General features: G+C 56.7%; 1 protein-coding gene across 1 annotated transcript; it reads right to left on the bottom strand.

Moving 5' to 3' along the window:
- Positions 1-14866: 14866 nt before the first annotated feature.
- On the bottom strand, positions 14867-16508 carry NKX2-2 (NK2 homeobox 2). The gene is made up of 2 exons (XM_040981177.1): positions 16243-16508; positions 14867-15429 (listed from the first exon to the last, which is right to left on the bottom strand). The coding sequence occupies exons 1-2, from the start codon at positions 16499-16501 to the stop codon at positions 14867-14869; spliced, it is 822 nt and encodes a 273-aa protein (XP_040837111.1). The 5' UTR covers positions 16502-16508.
- Between the last annotated feature and the right edge of the window lie 1742 nt (positions 16509-18250).

Here is an 18250-nt window from a genome sequence, read left to right as displayed (position 1 = left end):
TTATTCACTGGGAGCAGGTGCTAATGGTTGAGGGAGCAGCAAAAGGAAAAAGAACTGCTCAGGACTTTATCAAAGTGAAATTCAGAAAACCAGTCACAGATATTAAAGTGGTATTGATTGATAGGACAAAGGCTGAAAGATGATTTGGAGTTTGAGTCAGGCTGGAGAGCTGCCTGTCAAGCTTTTCCAAGAAACTGCATGTGGCTCGGCCTCTTTAAACTTCATCGAAAGAAATACTTCGTCTCCTAGATGAAAAATGCGTCACTGGACTCCTGTCTGACGCAGTGCCCAGTTCTGCAGAGCTGAGGTCCCACAGCTTGGTGCTCGGCCTGTTCGGAGGCGGAGATGCGAGGCTGGCCCTGCAAGCTCCTTCAGACAACACCGGCTTCAGGAACACCAGTTGGTCAAGGCTGATGGGAGCATGCCTCCAGTGGAACGTCAACGAGAGACCGAGAAGCTTCAGAAGCAACTGACCACGTGAAAATAGTGAACCAGGAACTGCAGAGAAGCTAGATGGAATAGCCAAGTGCGGATGGAGACCTGGCAGTACGCCTGGTAACTGAGCCTCGTGTACACCGAGCGTTATAACCTTGTAAACAGTTGGAATTTAAAACTGGTGTTGTGTGTAGAACACTTTCTTTTGCATCCTACTGACTGTGAGCATACTACTGAGTTGTTATTGCTTCTATAAATCTCACATCATGTTTGGCAAGGTGTTTTGCATTCATAAGACTTCATTCCTTCTAAGTGAAGGAAATGAAAGTTTTCTAATGTGAAGAATCACGATCATCTTCCAGAATTAAATGATGTTGGTGAAGATAATTTTTAAAAAAAAAAAAATTTAGAATCTAGGGGTTATACCATAGCATCCATATGGGCAAAGGCTTATGTCCCAAATGCTCCACTTCCCATCCAGCTCCCTGCTTGTGGCCTGGGAAAGCAGTGGATGATGGCCCAAAGCTTTGGTACCCTGCATCCATGTGGGAGACAAGGAAAAAGCTCCTGGCTCCTGACTTTGGATCAGCTCAGCTCCAGCTATTGCAGCAACTTGGAGAATGAACCAATGATGACCTAAAAGAAGTCGTTAGATAACACCATTTAAATGAACACCGAAGCACGTGCCTGGTAAGGAAACACATCAGTGGCTCTTTTGTAAGTCTGAAGACTTCATCTAACATTTGACTTAACGATGATGTTGCAGATAACAGAGCTGGCCCACTTTAAGGTAAATCGAATCAATCCCAGCAATAAACAAAGAAAAGCAACCCAGTAAGATGCACTTGTATTTGGTTCTGGAATGCATGGCCAAATGGGTAACTACACATAATTCCCTCTCCAACTCGGTCATTTCTGTAAGGCAAATTAGGAATTTTTGGAGGATGTTGAGAATTTAAGTTAGAATTTTAGAAGTCACCTGGGAAACATAAGAAGGCAGGTGTTTCTAGCCTGTGTTGGGGGAATCCATGCAGTGGGATGTAAAGCCAAGGTGGACAACACTGCACTGGTGGAGGTGTTTCTGGGATAATTGGTGCAACTGGTCAGGACCGGGTAAAGCAGAAGCCATGAAGACCCACCCGTGGGGCAGCTGTTGCTGATGCCAGTCAGCTGATGCCCAGGCGTGTAGAGTTGCCGGGAACCCAGGCTGGAGGCCTGATGGGCACAGTCACACATAACCCACCCAGGACTCCGAGGGCCGACCAGGGAGACCCAGCGTGATCCTCCCACTGCCGCAAGGAGAAGGTCGGCCTCAGGGCAGGCTGGGTGATCGCATAGCATGCATCTTAAAGCATCAGTCTTTTCTGCAGTGATGATGATGGTGGTGGAGATGGCAACAGCACTGAGGCAGGTAGCTACATAGGAAGCCCCTGAGGGGTCCGAAAGGGTTGCTGATGGAGATGAAGGAAGGCTGTGGTTTTGCTTTGCTAAACTGGGGAACCGTGTCCTAGTCTGAGATGGAATAAAGACACCACGCATGGAAAGAATTGGGGGTGGGGAAGGTGAATTGTCTCAAATGTTACCTAAACAGCATTAGCAATGGTATTTCTAGGGAGGCACTGTGGAGCAGCGCGTTAAGCTATCATCTGCAATGTCAGTCTCCTATATGGGCGCAGATTCGAGTCCCGGCTTCTCCATTTTCCATCTAGCTCCCTGCTAATGGCTTGGGAGGATGGCCCCAGTGCTTGGCCCCTGCACGCCTATGGGAGGTCTGGATGAAGCTCCTGGCTCCAGGCTTTGGAGTGGTCCAGCTCATGTGGGGAGTGAACTAACGGATGGAAGATTCTCTCTTTGTGTAGCTCTGCCTTCCAAATAAAATAAATCTAGTAAAAATCATCTGAAACAGTGTGAGAATTCTGTCTTCTCTGCTTCCACCTCCGTGAGGATTTGAGGATGTCTGTGGATTGATTTGTTCTAGTTACTCTCAGAGCTGTTTTGCACGTGGGATTACACACTTACTGACACACACTCAGTCAGAATGACCAATGACATTGATGACTTCCAAGCCTCAGAGACACCACATTGGACTATGTCTGATTTCAGTTCTCATGGTTACTCACACAGCAGCCACCTTGCTTATTTGCTCCAGAAAAAATAGGTTTTTAATGTTTATTAAAAACTTAAGTGTTTTTTTTTTGGGGGGGGGGCGTTGAGCTGTGGTGGGGTGGATCTGGTGGCACAACAGGTTAAACCACCACTTGCAAAAGCTGCATCTCAGGTGCAAATGTAGGTTTCAGCGCTGGCTCCTCTGCTTCCGATGCAGCTTCCTGCGAAAGGCCCGGGGACAGCAATGGCAGATGGCCTGTCTGCACTCCTGCCACCCACACAGGAGTTCTGGGTGAAGTTTTTTGTGTTCCTCTTTAGTCTGACTACATCCGGCTCTTGTGGGCTCTCTCCCGCTTTCAAATCTATGCATTTACAACTTTATGAAAGCTTTAATTGCCTGCAAAAGTGTGGACATGTTGGGTACTTTTACTAATAGGAAATAGCCTATCACCTCTTCTTCTTTTTAAGGATTTATTTATTTTGGGGGGCCCAGTATGATAACCTAGTGGCTAAATCCTGACCTTGCATGTTGGCAAATACATATAAATAAATAAGCAGCATATTTAAAAAAGAAAAAAAAAGATTTATTTATTTTTATTGGAAAGTTAGATTTATAGAGAGAAGGACAGAGAGAAAGATCTTCTGGTCTCTGACTCACTCCCCAAGTGACTGCTGTAACAACCAGAGCTGAGCCAATCTGAAGCCAGGAGCCAGGAACTTCTTGCAGGCCTCCCACGTGGGTGCAGGGTCCCAAGGCTTTGGGCCACAGGCAGGGAGCTGGATGGGAAGAGGAGCAGCTGGGACACAAACCAGTTCCCCTATAGGATCCCGGCATGTGCAAAGTGAGGATTTAGCTGCTGAGCCACCGTGCCGTCCCTGGCCCATCGCCTCTTTAAGAAAAAGGCTCCACTGACCTTTGCAGCAAAGGGCTCTGAAATGTCAATATTTAATGTAAAAATGTTTCAGCCTGTGACACAATCACGAATGACTTCATGCTATTAGGGAACTTACATTAAAATATTCATGTAAATTCTATTTGAATACCTTTCATGCCTTGTAAAATCTGAAGAACCTTTTAAATTGATGTGGCATTAGAACGTTTAAAGAAATAAATTTGTCTTTTAAGACCAGCTTTCTCAGAATCCATAATGGTTATAATGTAGGGAAGGATTTTAGAAACTTGGTGGAAAAACTATTTAAAACATAAGAAAAAAAATTGAGAGCCCGGTACCATGGCCTAGCAGCTAAAGTCCTCACCTTGAATGTGCCGGGATCCCATGTGGGTGCCAGTTTTAATCCTGGTGGCTCCACTTCCCATCCAGCTCCCTATTTGTGGCCTGGGAAGGCAGTCGAGGACGGCCCAATGCTTTGGGACCCTGCACTTGCATGGGAGACCCAGAAGAGGTTCCTGGCTCCCGGCTTCGGATCAGCGCAGCACCAGCCATTGCGGTCACTTGGGGAGTGAATCATCGGACAAAAGATCTTCCTCTCTGTCTCTCCTCCTCTCTGTATATCTGACTTTGTAATAAAAAATAAAAAATAAATCTATTTTAAAAAATTGAAATCCATGTGTAGGAAAAGTGTCCAAAATATTGAAGGAACATGTGATCGTGAACACGCTATGGCTAATTTTAAAAAATTCTGTTACACCGGAAGGAACTAACTTATTTTAAGATTTATTACTTGGAAAATCAGAGTTGCAGACAGAGGGAGGGAGGAAGAGAGAGAAAGAATGAGAGAGAGGCTCTTTCACCCACTGGTTCACTCCCCAAACGGCCACAATGGCCAGAACTGGGCCAGTCCACAGCTGAGGTCCACGCGCGTCTTCCAGGTCTCCTTTGTGGGTGCAGAGTCCAAGGCCTTGAGCCTTCCTCTGTTGTGTTCCCAGCCCACAAACAGGGAGCTGGAGGGGAAGTGGAGCAGCTGGGACATGAACCTGCATCCACAGGGAATGCTGGCACAGCAGGCAAAGGATTAGCCTGCAATGCCTCCCCCGCCCGCCCATGGGGCTAAGCAAGTTACCTTCCCGTTGTAGTTCCCAGTGAAGCATCGTCATGCGTATGATGAATGTTGGAATAACAAAAAGAGAAAAGTCAAACAGAGTTCAGACGGGATGTCATCAGCAGATCTGCCGAGACCCTAACATGGGCATGCGTAGCACTCACTGTCCCCCTGTTCTGCAGTCACGGAGCTGAACTCAGCCGCAGTTACTGAGATGTTGCGATGGAGGCAGACGGGGGGGTGGGCCTGCCTGCCTTACTTTGCCACCTCTGGGCTCCTGCTGTGAGCTGGGTTTTGAGCCCACTCCTTCATTGGACTAATTAACCCAGCTGTGATAATTGCTGCAGCAGCCCCTGCGCAGGCGGCCTCTCCAGGCTGACGGACTGAGTGTCCATTAGGGCGCGTCCCTCTCGGCCGGCAGGCTCGCCGAGTGCTCATAATTGCCCTGTCTAATTGCATGGGATCGGGGTGGCAAACCTGGCAAGGGTGTTTGCATCTAAGAGTGGTGCTTCAATTCACCTTGTTCAATTGGTTTTGGCGGTGGCTGATATCATGCCTCATGGGGTGGCATGTCATGGTGTGCCTGGTAAGCAGTGACACAGGAGTGGGAATGGGGTTACATCAGAGCAAACTCTGGAGCCCCCACTCAGCCCCCTCCTCACCCCTGCACCTGCTAAGATCAGAATCCCAGCGCGGGGGTACTGGGACTCCCAGGACTGGCCTTCCTACTGCCTCCTGTGGCGTGGTCCGGGACAGTCTGTTTCTCTCTCTCTCTCTCTCTCTCTCTCTCCAGAAGCCCACCCCAGCCTGGCATGTCACACCAACAGAGATGGTGTCTCCTAACTTGACCGAAGGGGACAGCTTGGGGGAGGGGACCATGCTGAGGCTTGTGGCTGCCACAGCAGAGAGCAGAATGGACAGGGCACGGATACCTCTGTCCCCAGCTCACCGCCCCCTTCGCAGCCCAGCTTCAGTCTGCCCTCCGCTTCCTCCTCTTGAGCCTGCCACCTGCACCCTCTCATCACACTGGCACTCCTGCCAGGAAAAGGGCTGCGTGCGGCCTGCTATGCATTTGGGTATCATCTAATATCTCCATGTCTATTTCTGTTATCTAGCTCTACTATCTACCTTTCCATTATCTTCCTTCCTTCCTCTCTCTCCCTCCTCTCCTCTCCTCTCCTCTGCTCTCCTCTCCTCTCCTCTGCTCTCCTCACTTCATCCCTTCTCTCTCTCTCCCTCTCTCCTGTACCTTCTGCTGTCTGCTTCTCCTTCAGGTTTTCCCTCTCTGTAGATTTAGGGAATCAGGTCGTGTCCATGTTCCAGCTGGTTTAGCCCAGCATCCTCTGCATCTCTTGATCCACTGTGGGAAGCTCTTCGGGATGGGAGTGGAGAGACCCAGTTCCAGGTCTCTTGACTGTGCGGCCTGGGGAGGTGGCCCTTCTCAGGCCCTTAGCATCTGCAAAATGAGGGGCGGGAGGGTCTGGCGCTGAGGTAGCTGGTTAAGCCTCTGCAGGGCATCCCATGGGGGTGCTAGCTCTATTCCTGGCTGTTCCACTTCTGATCCAGCTCCCTGCTAATAGACTGGGGAGGCAGCAGAAGATGGCCCAAGTATTTTCCCCTACCGCCCACGAGAGAGACCTGCACGGAGTTTCTGGCACCTGACTCTGACCTGGCCCAGCCCTGGCTACTGCAGGTGTTTGAGGAGCGAACCAGTGGATGGAAGATCTCTCTACCTTTCAAATAAAGAAGTCTTAAAAAAAAAAAAAAGGCGGGGGGCGGGGGTTGCGCAGCAGGTCTCAGCTGTTCCACTTCCCTTTCAGCACTTGCTTGTGGCCTGGGAAGTTAGCAGAGGACAGCCCAAAGCCTTGGGACCTTGAAGCAGCATGGGAGACCTGGAAGAAGCTCCTGGTTCATGGCTTCGGATCAGCTCAGCTGAGGCTGTTACGGCCACTTGGGGAGGGACCAATGGACAAAAGATCTTTGTCTTTGTGAATCTGATTTCCCAATAAAAATAAAAGTAAATATTTTAAAAAGATAAAGAAATGGTGACTCTCGGGGCTGCTGACTGTCCCAAAATCTGAGGTCGTTCTTTTTCCCCCCAAAGTGTAGGAAAACGCGACCAGGTCTCTGGGGACTGAGGAGCAGATGCGGTGTGCTGGGCCAGCAGCAGACAGGCCAGACCCAGGAGGCTTGCTCGACTGCAGCCCACCTCGCCGGACGATCAGAAAGTACCTGGCCTGGGGATTGTGGTGTGGCAGGCGAAGTCACTGCCATGACCCCGGCAGCCCATTGTGCACACCGATCTGTGTCCCAGCTGTTCCATCTTAAATGCAGCTCCCTGCATACGCACCTGGCAAAGGCAGCAGAGGATGGCCCAAGTGTTTAAGAGTCCTGCTCCCACGTGGGAGGCCTAAAAGAGCTTCTGGCCATTGTGGCCATTTGGGGAATAAAACAGTGGATGGAAGCTCTCTCCCTCTCTGTCTCTCCTTTTCTGTAACTCTGTCAAATAAATAAATAAATCTCAAACAAACAAACAAACAACAACAACAAAAAAAAATAGAAACCCCGACTATGCCAGAGACCCCTGGAGTCGGGGGGACTTCAGTAGTGCAGCTCTAGGAAAGCAGTGGCTCCGTGTCCCGACGGGGTCCCCACAAGATGGTGTCTCTCTCCGTGAGGGCAGTGCGAAGAAGACATCACCAACTGGAAACAGGTGTGGCCACTTCCACCTGTGCAGAGCCCAAGGTGTCCCTTCCAAAGGGACAGAGCATCACCTGCTGTCCAGGCCCTCAGCGCTGGGAAGGGGGATTGGCATGCTGCTGGCTCCTGGTGCCACCCACCTGCTCCAGAGGCCACAGGGACAGCCCAGGAAATGAGATGTGCATGGCTCATCCATGGCACGGATTTCAATGTGCTCCCAGACAGCCCATGCACAGTGGCGTCAACAGGCAGGCCCATTTTGTTGCAAGTGCTTTTATGAAATTCACATTTTTTTCAGGGGTCTTTACAAAGTTCCCAAGGAGCCAATATCATGGTGCAGTGAATTAAATTGTCACCATATGGGTGCCAGTTCAAGTTCTGGCTGTTCCACTTCTGATCCTGCTCCCTGCTAGTGGCTGGGCAAGCAACAGAAGATGGCCCATACACCTGGGCTGCTGCCAACCAGCTGCGAGAGCCGAATGGAATTCCTGGCTCCTGGCTCCTGGCTTCAGCCTGGTCCAGCCCTGGCCACTGTAGCCAATTAGGGAATGAGCCAGCAGACAGAAGCGTTTTTCTTTCTTTCTTTGTGTCATTGTGCCCTCCAAATAAATACACGAAAACATAGATTTTTTTTAAGATAAGAAGTTCATGAAACATGTATCTCATGAAAACCTGGGCAGGGCTTCAGAATGTCTTGCAAACATAATGCTTTAAGTCCATTTCCCACAAACTATCAGATGTGCCCTGGAGTATTTTTCCCTCTCCCCATCTTAGGGAGAAGGAGGCTGGGGCAAGCAATAGATCAAGCTAAGAGATGAGCTGGTACCTGGAAATCTATAGTTTCCTAATGTCCACCAGGGGACGAGGGGACTCGTGTGGTCAGACCCAGAGAGACGGAGCGTGTGGGCTCAGCTTGTGTTTCCGTTCCCTTCCATTTCCCAGGGACACCTGCTGGGCAGAACGGCCACTGGGCAGAGGGTGGATGTGCTGACCTTGGGAGGGGAAGCAGAGGCTGGCACAGCACCTGCCAGCCCATGGTACTTGGCTAGGCTGTGGAAGAGGAACAGCCAGATTGGGTGGGAGGACTCCTTGTCCTTATCCACTGCATCGTCCCTTTTGTCCCGGAAATGGCACTGGGTAGACAGACAGCCCCTCCACTCTCAGGGCGTTTGTCTGTTCAAAGCTACCTTCTTTACTGTGACAAGTGCTTAGTAAAAGCAGGGTCCCCCGTGCAGGAAGGAGAGGTGCCTACGGTGGCCATCCTCATCGTCTCCAGAGGGGAGGCTGGGATCAAAGACCTGCAGCCAGCTGTGTGCCAGCTTAGGGGAGACAGGCGAGAATGCCAGAGGTGAAGCCCAGTAGCGGCTGAGAGCATCCAATGGACACTGGACACATCGGGTTACTATGGCACGCGTTCGACCTCAGAAGGATGCAGCCGGCTGTCTGTGGGAGAAGCAGCGAGTGAAGAAGGGACGAGAGATGAAATTCTTGGCTTGGTGCAAAAGACACCGCCTCCCAGAGCGCCCTGGGGAACCCGCAGGTGTTTCCAGTCGCTGTCCTCTGGTGCCCAGGGCGGAGCCCGAGGGGAAAAAACCTTTTTTCTTATCCAATCGCGCCACCCCGCGGACAGCGGGAGGACTGCAGGCTCCCGAACCGCCACAGGCTGGGTCAGCAGCGTAGACCGACTGTCCGGGTGTCCACCCCAAGGCCTTCCTGGCCAGGAGCACACCCGCAGCCACTGGCCACGGCCCCACGCGCAGCGTCCAGCTGCCAGCCGGAGTCGAGGGGTCCCGGCGCTGAGCTCCCCAGGATCCCGGAGCCCCGCGCTGGCGCGTCGTCTCCCCCTGGCGGCCTGGCGGCGTTACTGCGCCGCACGCGGACTTGCGGGGCAGGTGGAGTGGGTGGAAGGTGAGGGTCCATCCTTTTTAGTACTCACCCCCCGCCATGCCCCGAATCCCTTGGCATTGTTGCCCCCCGCCTCCGGGGGATCCCTCTTGGCCAACCACCATGATGGACACCCATCGCCCGCGGACCCACGAGCGTAGGGTGGGGGGCATCTCAGGACGACCACTGGGTGCCCTGGGTGCGCCCCTGGGTGCCCTTCCAGCGCGCTCTCGGACCCTGGAACCAGGCCGGCTGCAGTTCTTTCCACCTAAAGCTCGACCGACTGTGGGACGCACGCACGCGGCGCGGCTGGCGCGGGGGATGGTCACCGAGGACCAAGCCGGGCTGCGGGAGCGTCCCCTGGGAGCCGGGTGCTGCAGCCGCCGCCCAGCACACGCCTCTGGCCCTGCCTCCGAACGGCCACCACCTCCTTCTCCGCCGCCGGCTGCAGGCAGCCAGCACCTTGGCGAGCAGAGCCGCCCGCATCCCGCGCTCTCGGGGGACCAGGCCCTTGGAGGTGCGTCTTCGTGGGGCTTGGACGCCTCCTGGCGGCAGCGCACGCGGGACGCGCTGGTGTCTGGGCCCGCAGGATGCGCGGGGAGCGCACGCTGGGTGCCAGCTGCCTTGCGGGCTGCCGGGTGCGCGTCTTCCCTGCCCCGCGCTGGGGCCTGTTCTCAGATGCCCCGAGAGGGGCCAAGAACCAGCTTGGGGAACGGTAGCAGAGCGCGCGTGTGTGTACGCGCGCTGGGGCGTTGGTAAAAGCAATAAAACTCGGCTGGCTTCCTTTGCGAGATAGCGGCGCGCGACTGCGCTGGGGCGGGGCTGGGGATCAGAGCTTGATTTGCAGATCCTGGATAAAAGATGATAGATGGACACGGTTTAGAGTACCAAGGCGCCTGGCCACAAGTGCACATTTCCTGAAATACCACCCCCACGCAATCTCTTATCCAAACGCCACTTCAGCGCGGTTGGGGGTGGGAGTGAGGCGACGCGGGGCGCAGCGTCGCCCGGGTTCACGGCGGGCTTTCGGAGTTGTGCGGGGCGCTCCTGGTTGCGGGATCTCTCGCCCCTGTGCGTCCTCGACGCCCTCTCTCCAGGGTCTATTGTCTTGCTTGCGCGATGGGCCCTAATAAACACGTCTGAGAACTGTCGTTATGCTCGGTAAATATTGGCTTAGCTTCTCAATGGCCAGGCTCTCCAGAACGGCTCAAGAAACCCACACCAGGTCTCCACTAAGCCCAACGGTCAATAGGTAAGGAAAATGAGTGACTTCCCCGGCGGGGGCGGCCAGCGCTTGTGCGGAGGGGTGGGGGCAGAGGAAGTTCCTGTCTGGCTCGCTGCATCCCAGCTACAGGGTGCCCGCGCACTGGGCAAGGGCGTCAGCAAGGTGGGAAGAAGAGGGGCGGGAGGCGCCCGCATTTCTGCGGGAGTTGGAATTCCCGTCCACCCGGTTGTAATTCTAGGGCTGAGCAGCGTCGTTATCTTTGGGGTCTCCGTGTGTTTCTACGGGGTCTAATGTGGACTCAGCGAGTGTGTGCAGTGCTGAGAGGGGGAGGTGTTCTGATCTGGCCATAGCGGGGAGCAGGCGCGCTCCAAGCCGGCTCCAACTACGGCTGCTTAAAGGAGGCAAAATAAAATAACAAGATCCAAAGGGGCAAATTTCCTTGGATCCCCTTTTGTGTCCACAGGGATGAATTTCGCATTCAAAAATGGCGCAGGGACGTGAAGAACCGAAGAGGAAGCCTTTTTTTCCTCCAAGCTGGGGCAAGGAGGACGAATTTTCTGAGCCCATTTTTTCGCCTGGGACGCCAGTGGGGTCCTCGTGCAAAGTTCAAACCAAGAGGGTCCCTTTGGATGCGGCGCGCCGGGGTGAGGTGGGGCGGTGGGGCCATCATTCCGGGGAGCCAAATGGTCTTGGAACTGACCAGAGCCTAAACTGAGCTGGGCCTGAGACTGAGTTGAGGCGGAGGGGCGAGGATTTGGGCGCAAGCTGCAGGAGCGACGGCCCTAGATTCTTCAACCGCCCTGGAACAGAGAAGCGCGGGGCGCTGGCGTCCCGGGACGCTCCGGAGCCCAGTGGCTTCCCTTCACCGCCATGGCGCGCACCCGAGGGCGCACAGCGTTCAGATCCCGGCCTGCCAGGGCTGCAAAACCGATATTTAGGTCTGGGTACTGGGCGGGGCAGGAAGATGGGGGGTGGGAGAGCTCCAACCCGCAGCATGTCATGGGGCCTAGGCGGGGCAGGCGCCCTCTGAAGCCATCAAAGACAGGGGTGGCTTTTTTCCCCCTCCTCCATTCTCCTCCCCAATAGATATAGCACGAATTTTTAATGCGTCTTCCTTTCACAGACAACAATACAGGGTTTGAAAGCCGGACACAATTTGGGTTTTGTGCGGGTCCCTCCTCGCGCTCCCTCAGCCCAGCTGGCCATATGGAATCCAGCATGGAGTCCGTGGATGACAAAGGGACCCAGTGACAGGCCCAACAAAACCCCAAGGAGACTTCTGCCTGACTCCGGGATTCACTGCCCGCGATAAGCGCGCTGAATGGTGCAGGGTGGGGCGGGGAGGGGGGAGGGAGGGCGCGCTCCCTCTCCCTCTTCCCCTCTCTCGGTCCCCTCCAGCCTTTCTCTGTCCCTGTTTAATATGCACGCCTCTAACACCTCCGGCTCCCAGCTTCCCCATTGTGCGGTTTTGTGCGGCCCGCTGTAGATTGGGCGAAGATAGACTGCCGTGGGGGACCGGGCGCCGGCTACGCTCCCAGGGCGCTGGGGTTAGGGCCACACAGGGCTCCGGCGGGCGCTTTGATAGACTCCACCGGGACCTGCGCACAGAGAGAGGCGGGTGCCAGGCCCACCTCCTCTGCTCCCAGCCGCGCCAGGAGCCCTGGGCGGGCCGGGAGACGGACAGGGCCTGGCTACTGCCTCCCCAAATGGGCGCACAGTGGACACCTCCTAGACTCGGGGGGCCTCCCACGACCCTGTCTTTCCTCCCACAGCCGCTCTTGGGCCCTGGGGAAGCCCTGGGGCCTAGAACAGACAAACCAGCTGGCGTCTTGGGGGCCGCCCCTCCCACTTCGTTAGCACTCTCTCTGCAAGAGACTTCATTCCTGCGGAGTGTTGGGGGGCCTCGGGAAGTCGCCAGGAGGTTGTGAGCGGCTGGTGCCAGAGTATGCGGGATGGTGCCTCCTTGTACTGAATACGGTCTGAGAACAGCTCTCTCACCTTGTCAAATAAGACATAAAACACCCCAAAATGTTTCCAAGCTGAACAACAAAGGAAGACTTCTCCCCCGTTTAAAGGCAGCGGCCGCTCCTGTCTGGGGATGAACTTGGAGATGGACAAGGACCTGAGGGAGAGGCCCGCGGGTCCTCCGCTCTCTCGGGGTGACGCACCGCGGGACTGAAGTGTGGCTAGGCCTCTGGGGCTGTTGGGCCGAGTGCTATTGACGCACAGATTTGGTCACACGGATAATCATGTTTGCTTTAGATATTGAATTAAATCTGATCATCAACTGGAGGGAGTGAAGAAGCCGTCTGGGAGCGCGCTCTCTCTCCTCGCTCAGCCCTTCGGGGGATGTTGGAGCCCCAGCCAGAGTTACTCTCTCCAAACGGGGATGAGCATGCACATTCCGCGCCCCCGGGCCCCTCAGAAAACCCGGCTAGGCTGCAAGCCACGCCGCCCAGGTATTTACGGAAATCCTCCAGCTAAGCAAGGAGCAGGGCACATTCTATCCTACATCCCCCACCCCCTTCCCGGTTCAAGCCCGCCTCTAAGACCCTCCCCTCCGTGTGGCAGACGGGCCAGGACCATCCCAGAAACACGGCCTGGGAGAAGAGAATGGAAGATGGGAGGCCCGGGGGATGGGGGTGAGGGGAGCCAGTGGGCCCACTTTACAGCTCTCCCTTAGCCAAGCCCAGAAGAAGCCAGCGTGGCGCGCGACCCACTGCACCTTCCTTTCTAACAAATTCAGGCAACCGCAAGTTTCCCAGAACTAGCTTGCCTGGACCACGCGCAGCCGAACGCCTAGAGGCCGGCGCGGGATCCAGACCGACATGGTGGAGGAGCCCCGCCTGGGCTCCCTGGACCGTCCCTCTTGGCGGCCAAAGTGTCGCACACCCCGGGCCCCACGCCCAGGCCTCGGAGCTGGGCTCCTCCCCGCCCGCCCGCCCCGCCCCAGGCCTGCAGCCGGCCTGCAGATTTGGAAGATGGGTGGGAAGCAGAGAGGAAGCGGACGGGCCTTGACCCCAGCCGGCCACCGCCGCCCCTCCCTCGGCGTAGCCGACGCCAACAAAGTGAAAGTCATTGAGTGTAGTGGCCTCAACAGCTTTTCAGGCTGAAGGAGCCACTCGGCGAGCGAGGGGGGCCTTGCTCTCTTGCCCTTTGCCTTTCCCGAAGTCACTCTCCCCTCCCGAGGCGGGGTAGGGGAACGCAGCCTCGGGAGCCGGTGGAAAGCCACCCCGACCTGGGCCCGACTGCAAGCAGGCCCCCCAACGCTGCTCCAGCCCTGCGCTGCCACCCTCCCCACCAGCAGCCCGCCCCTCCCGGGGCAGAGGCCTACCTAGGGGAGCCCCCACAGCGACCCTTGCACCCCCCGCCAGGCCTGTGTGCCGGGAGAGATTGGAGCGCTGCGCGCCCTGGGCAGGTGCCATGCCTCGGGCCTGCGGGGCTGCAGCGGGCGCCAGTCAGACAAACCCGAGCCCTGCGTTTCTTTTTTTCTTCTCTCTCTCTCTCTTTTTTTTTTTTGAAATACAGGATTTTTATTAAAATTCTTATTTTAAAAAAATGGAAAGCTTTCAGCGCCCCGCGCTCTCGGTGATGCTGGTGGGGTTTTGGGAGTGGTGGTAGGGAGTTCAACGCTGAACTGTGCCTCCCGGAGGCGCAGGACCCGGGCCAGGGAGCTGGGGGAGAGGGCTTCTCACCTACATATTTCCTCCCCCCCCCACCCCATATTTCAGAAATGTTTGCGAGGAACAAAATCAAAACACTCAAAACAAGCGCAGGGTGGGCGGGTGGGCGGGCAACCCAAACAGAACCCGAAGCAATGCAAACCACAAAGAAAGAGCTGGGCCGCAAAGGTCATTTGGCCACAATCAGCACCAATATTTACAACGAAACACAGCGCAATCTGCCAACGGTCTCCGAACGTGTGCACGGCCATAAATATGTAGCATTTTTCTTATTTAAACAAACAAACAAAAAGAAAAATCCTCTAGATTTTTAAAAAAGTGTTCTCCACTTGCTTTTGAAGACAGCTGACAACGTCGCTACTCACACCAACATATTTTACAAAAATCACGAAAGCGGGAGGGGGGAGGTGGGTCGTCTCCCTCTCTCTCTCTTTTTTGTCGTTTTCAAGTCACGACGGAACCCCCCACTTCCTCCCAAACCCCGCACCTCCCCCGTGCCGAAGGTAGGGGGTCAGAGGCCCACCCGGCGGGGCGGCGGGCCAGCTGCCGACCAGCACGCTGTAAACACGGCTTTTCCAGTTCGGCCCTCTCCTCCCCCGACAAACTCGGTTCCTAAAGGAGAGAACCCGCACGGGGCCGAGGAAGTGGGGTGGAATCTGTCACTCCAAAGAAGTGTACGGAACCTTGCCCATTTGCGCCTCAAATCAACCCCGTGGTCATAATAATAATAATAATTAATAATAATAATAATAGCCACGGCCAGCGACACCGAGTTCTCCTCCTCCTTCTCGCCCCCCCTGGGTGGGGCCCTGGGCCTGGGCCACGAGTCTCATCACCAAGTCCACTGCTGGGCCTGGACCAGGGGGTGCGCTGTGGGGTACTGAGGGGTCCCGGCCGAGCTGTACTGGGCGTTGTACTGCATGTGCTGCAGCGACTGCGCGCTGTAGGCGGAGAAGGGGATGCCGGCCTGGAAGGTGGCGGCTGCCAGGTCCTGGGCTTTGAGCGCGTGGCACGGTTTGCCGTCTCTGACCAGGACGGGTACGGCCACCCGGCGTGGCGAGGGCAGGGGTGTCACCTCCATACCTTTCTCGGCCCGCGCGCGCTTCATCTTGTAGCGGTGGTTCTGGAACCAGATCTTGACCTGCGTGGGCGTCAGGCGGATGAGGCTAGCCAGGTGCTCGCGCTCTGGCGCCGACAGGTACCTCTGCTGCCGGAAGCGCCGCTCCAACTCGTAGGTCTGCGCTTTGGAGAAGAGCACGCGCCGCTTCCGCTTCTTCCCTGCGTCCCCCCCGCCACCCGGGGTCTCCTTGTCATTGTCCGGGGACTCATCGGCCGAGGGTTCCGGGGACTTGGAGCTGGAGTCTTGCGGGGGCGCGCCGGTCGCCAGCCCGTGCACTGAGAAAGAGGAGGTGGGTGGGAGAGAAGCGCGTCAGGCACCAGCTTGGCCAGGGGGAGCCCCGGGCTCCCCGAGCCTCGCGTGCGCTTCTGGCCCAAGGTGCCCAGCAGCCCAGCGTCGCGCGCGGCCTGCACGGCGCTGCCCGCGCTGCTCGGCATCGGAGCAGGAAGCCGTCGGGGTCGCGCTGAGTGAAGAGGGGAGGTGGGCTCGCAACTCTGCGTTTCTAGGGGTTCGCTTGGTGGCACAACGGCGGAGGGAGAGTGGCGCCCAGAAGATGGCTCGCTGCGGGTTAAGGGCTATGGCCCCCTTAAGCCGTTTTCTCTTTGGAGAGACGTGGGCGGATTTTTAAAAGAAAAAAAAAAAACTACAATCCCGGCATTGATCGGTCTGGCCGTTTAAGGCAGGTTTTGGGGGGCTTCCGTTTTGGCTTGGGAGCTTGGCGGGACATCCTGCCCCCCGAAGCGCACTAAGTGGTGTCCGGGAGCGTGCAGTGGACACAGGGTGAGCGATTTAGATCCAGCCTCCCCACCAGGACCACCCGGACCCCGGGCGAGGCTGCACGGGCGGCAAGCTCCCAGGGCGCCGGGCCAGTCCTTCCCGCAGTCTCGGGGGGAGGGGGACCCCAGCTGGCAAGCCGCAGCCGGCGCCTGGGAGGGGGGTCCCTTCCTCTTGCATTTCTCCGTGTAAAACAAGAAAGAGAAAAATCAGCCTTTCCCAGCACGAAGGGGGTTCCGGAGCAGGACGGCTCCGAGCAGTGGGGTTCCGCTCCTCCCTACCCCCTCCCCCGGACCCGGCCAAGTTTCCCTACTCACGGGAGTACTGCAGGCCCTCGGTGCTGGCCAGCCAGCGCGTGTAGGGGTTGTCGCCGCTGTCGTAGAAGGGGTTTTTGAGGGGCAGGCTTTGCACCGCCTCCAGGGCGCCCGGTCCCAGCGGCCCGGGCCTCTTGGCGGGCTCGGGCGCCTCGCTCTCCTCCTCCGGCCCTTCGGCCACCGAGCCCTCCTCGTCGTTGGTGTCCGGCAGGTCTAAGATGTCCTTGACCGAAAACCCCGTCTTTGTGTTGGTCAGCGACATGGTTCGGGACCCCGCGAGGGATGGATTTCACGGAAGTTGGAGCTATTCCCTCTTGATGGGTTCCTTTCTGGGAGGGGGGAGGGGGCGGCCGGGGAGGAGGAGGAGGGGTGGGAGAGGGGAGGGGATGGGCTTTAATGATTGGGATAATAATAATTATTATTATTTTTAGAGAAACAGCGGGAAAGAGAAGGGGGAGGAAAAAAATCAAGGCCGACCCAGAGCTTGCGTGTTGTCTGCGGGCGCGCCGGGACGGACGCCGGGGTTGCGCGCCCCGCGCCGCCGGCCGCGGTTGGTAACTCCAGTCGGGGTGCCAAGGCGGCGTCAGCGCGGGCTCCGGCGGCCGCTCAGCGCGCGGTGGCGGCTGGTGGCGAGGGAAAAATGGGCCATTGCCCGAGCGATCAGTTCATATAAGGCTGGGCGCCGCTCACGAACCTGGGGAGGGGGGAGGGGAGGGGAGGGAGGTGGAGGGGGGCGGGAGAAGGGTGGAAAAAAAAAAAGGGGGAAGAGACGTTAAAATCGCCAAGGTTGGCCACGTGTGGGCGGGTCTCGGGAGTCAAGTGGATGAAAACAGTATTTGCAGATGCGAAATTGCGGGTTTTGGGGCGCACGGCGCTCGCAGCCAACGGCCCTCTAGAGCGAGATGAGAGGTGTAACGTGTCAATTAATTGCAAAGACGGGGCGAGCTTCCCTTTCTTCTTATTCTGTTTTTTTTTTTCTTTATCCAGTATTTACATACAAAGGCCCACCGCGTTGCCTGAGAGTGCTCACGCGTGAAAGCTCCTCCCCTCCCCCCCTTTTTTTGCACAAATTGCATCTTAAAAGGCCCAGGCCAGGCCGTGCGGGTGGGTGGGTGGGAGGGGGGAATGGGGGTGTGGGAGAAAACAGAAACCGGGAGGAGCAAAGAAAATCCTCTTTCCCACTCAGGGCTGCCTACCTCCCTGCGTCCCCCGCAGCCTACTCCAGCGCCCCCCAAGCCCGCAGCCTATCCTCCGCCCCACCCCCGCGCCCCGCAGAATTGGCGAATTGCGGGGATCGCTTATGGCTAGCGGGGAGGGGGCGAAGGCTGAGCCGCGGAAATCCCTCCAGCCCATCGTCCGTGGCTCTCCCTAAACAAGATCCGGTTCAAATGGCAAGAGCCCAACTTCTGTAAGCCTCCTAGGTCAATATTTTGGTTGAGGCTTAAGGATGAGCGCTAGAAATGACAAGGCCACTAATTGATTCTCCTTCCCCGCGGACGCACGAGCCCCACGCACCCGGGACACAGGGTCGGGCTGCTGGCCTCCCAGGGCCGTCCGCAGCCGGGCCTCTACCCCCACCCCCCACTCCAGCCGCCCTTTATTTGCTCAAGGCTCGCCGATTTCTTGCGCCCTGCGCCCCTCCCACTCCCCCAATTCCCCAATTTCTGTGCGGCTACTGGGAGCGCGCAGCACACTTTTCCGCTCCGTGGGCTGGAGGGCAAGGCGGGCCAGGCCGCGGCTGGGTGGGAGCTGGGTCGCGGGAGCGGGGAGTCTCTTGCAGCTTTTAAGGGGTAGGTGGAGGTAGCGGGGGTCTCCGCAGGCCGGCTCTCTCGGCGGCAGGTTGGGCCGAGGGCCCCCGCGCGCGCTGGCTTGGCCTGGGCTACTCCTCCGTCTCGAAGGTGGAAGGGGACAAGGAAAGAGGGGTTGGGGTGGAAAGGGGCGCTGGGTCTGGGCCAGCGGTGGGGATCCCCAAAGCAGCAGGGGAGGCGGTGGAGCAGAGAAAGTTGCGTTT

The sequence above is a fragment of the Ochotona curzoniae genome, unplaced genomic scaffold (assembly GCF_017591425.1).
Source record: "Ochotona curzoniae isolate NIBS_2020 unplaced genomic scaffold, NIBS_Ocur_1.0 contig_3520, whole genome shotgun sequence".
NCBI classification, from domain to species: domain Eukaryota; kingdom Metazoa; phylum Chordata; class Mammalia; order Lagomorpha; family Ochotonidae; genus Ochotona; species Ochotona curzoniae.
The sequence above is the reverse complement of the archived record's forward strand: the minus strand, read 5'-3'. Positions and strand labels throughout refer to the sequence as shown.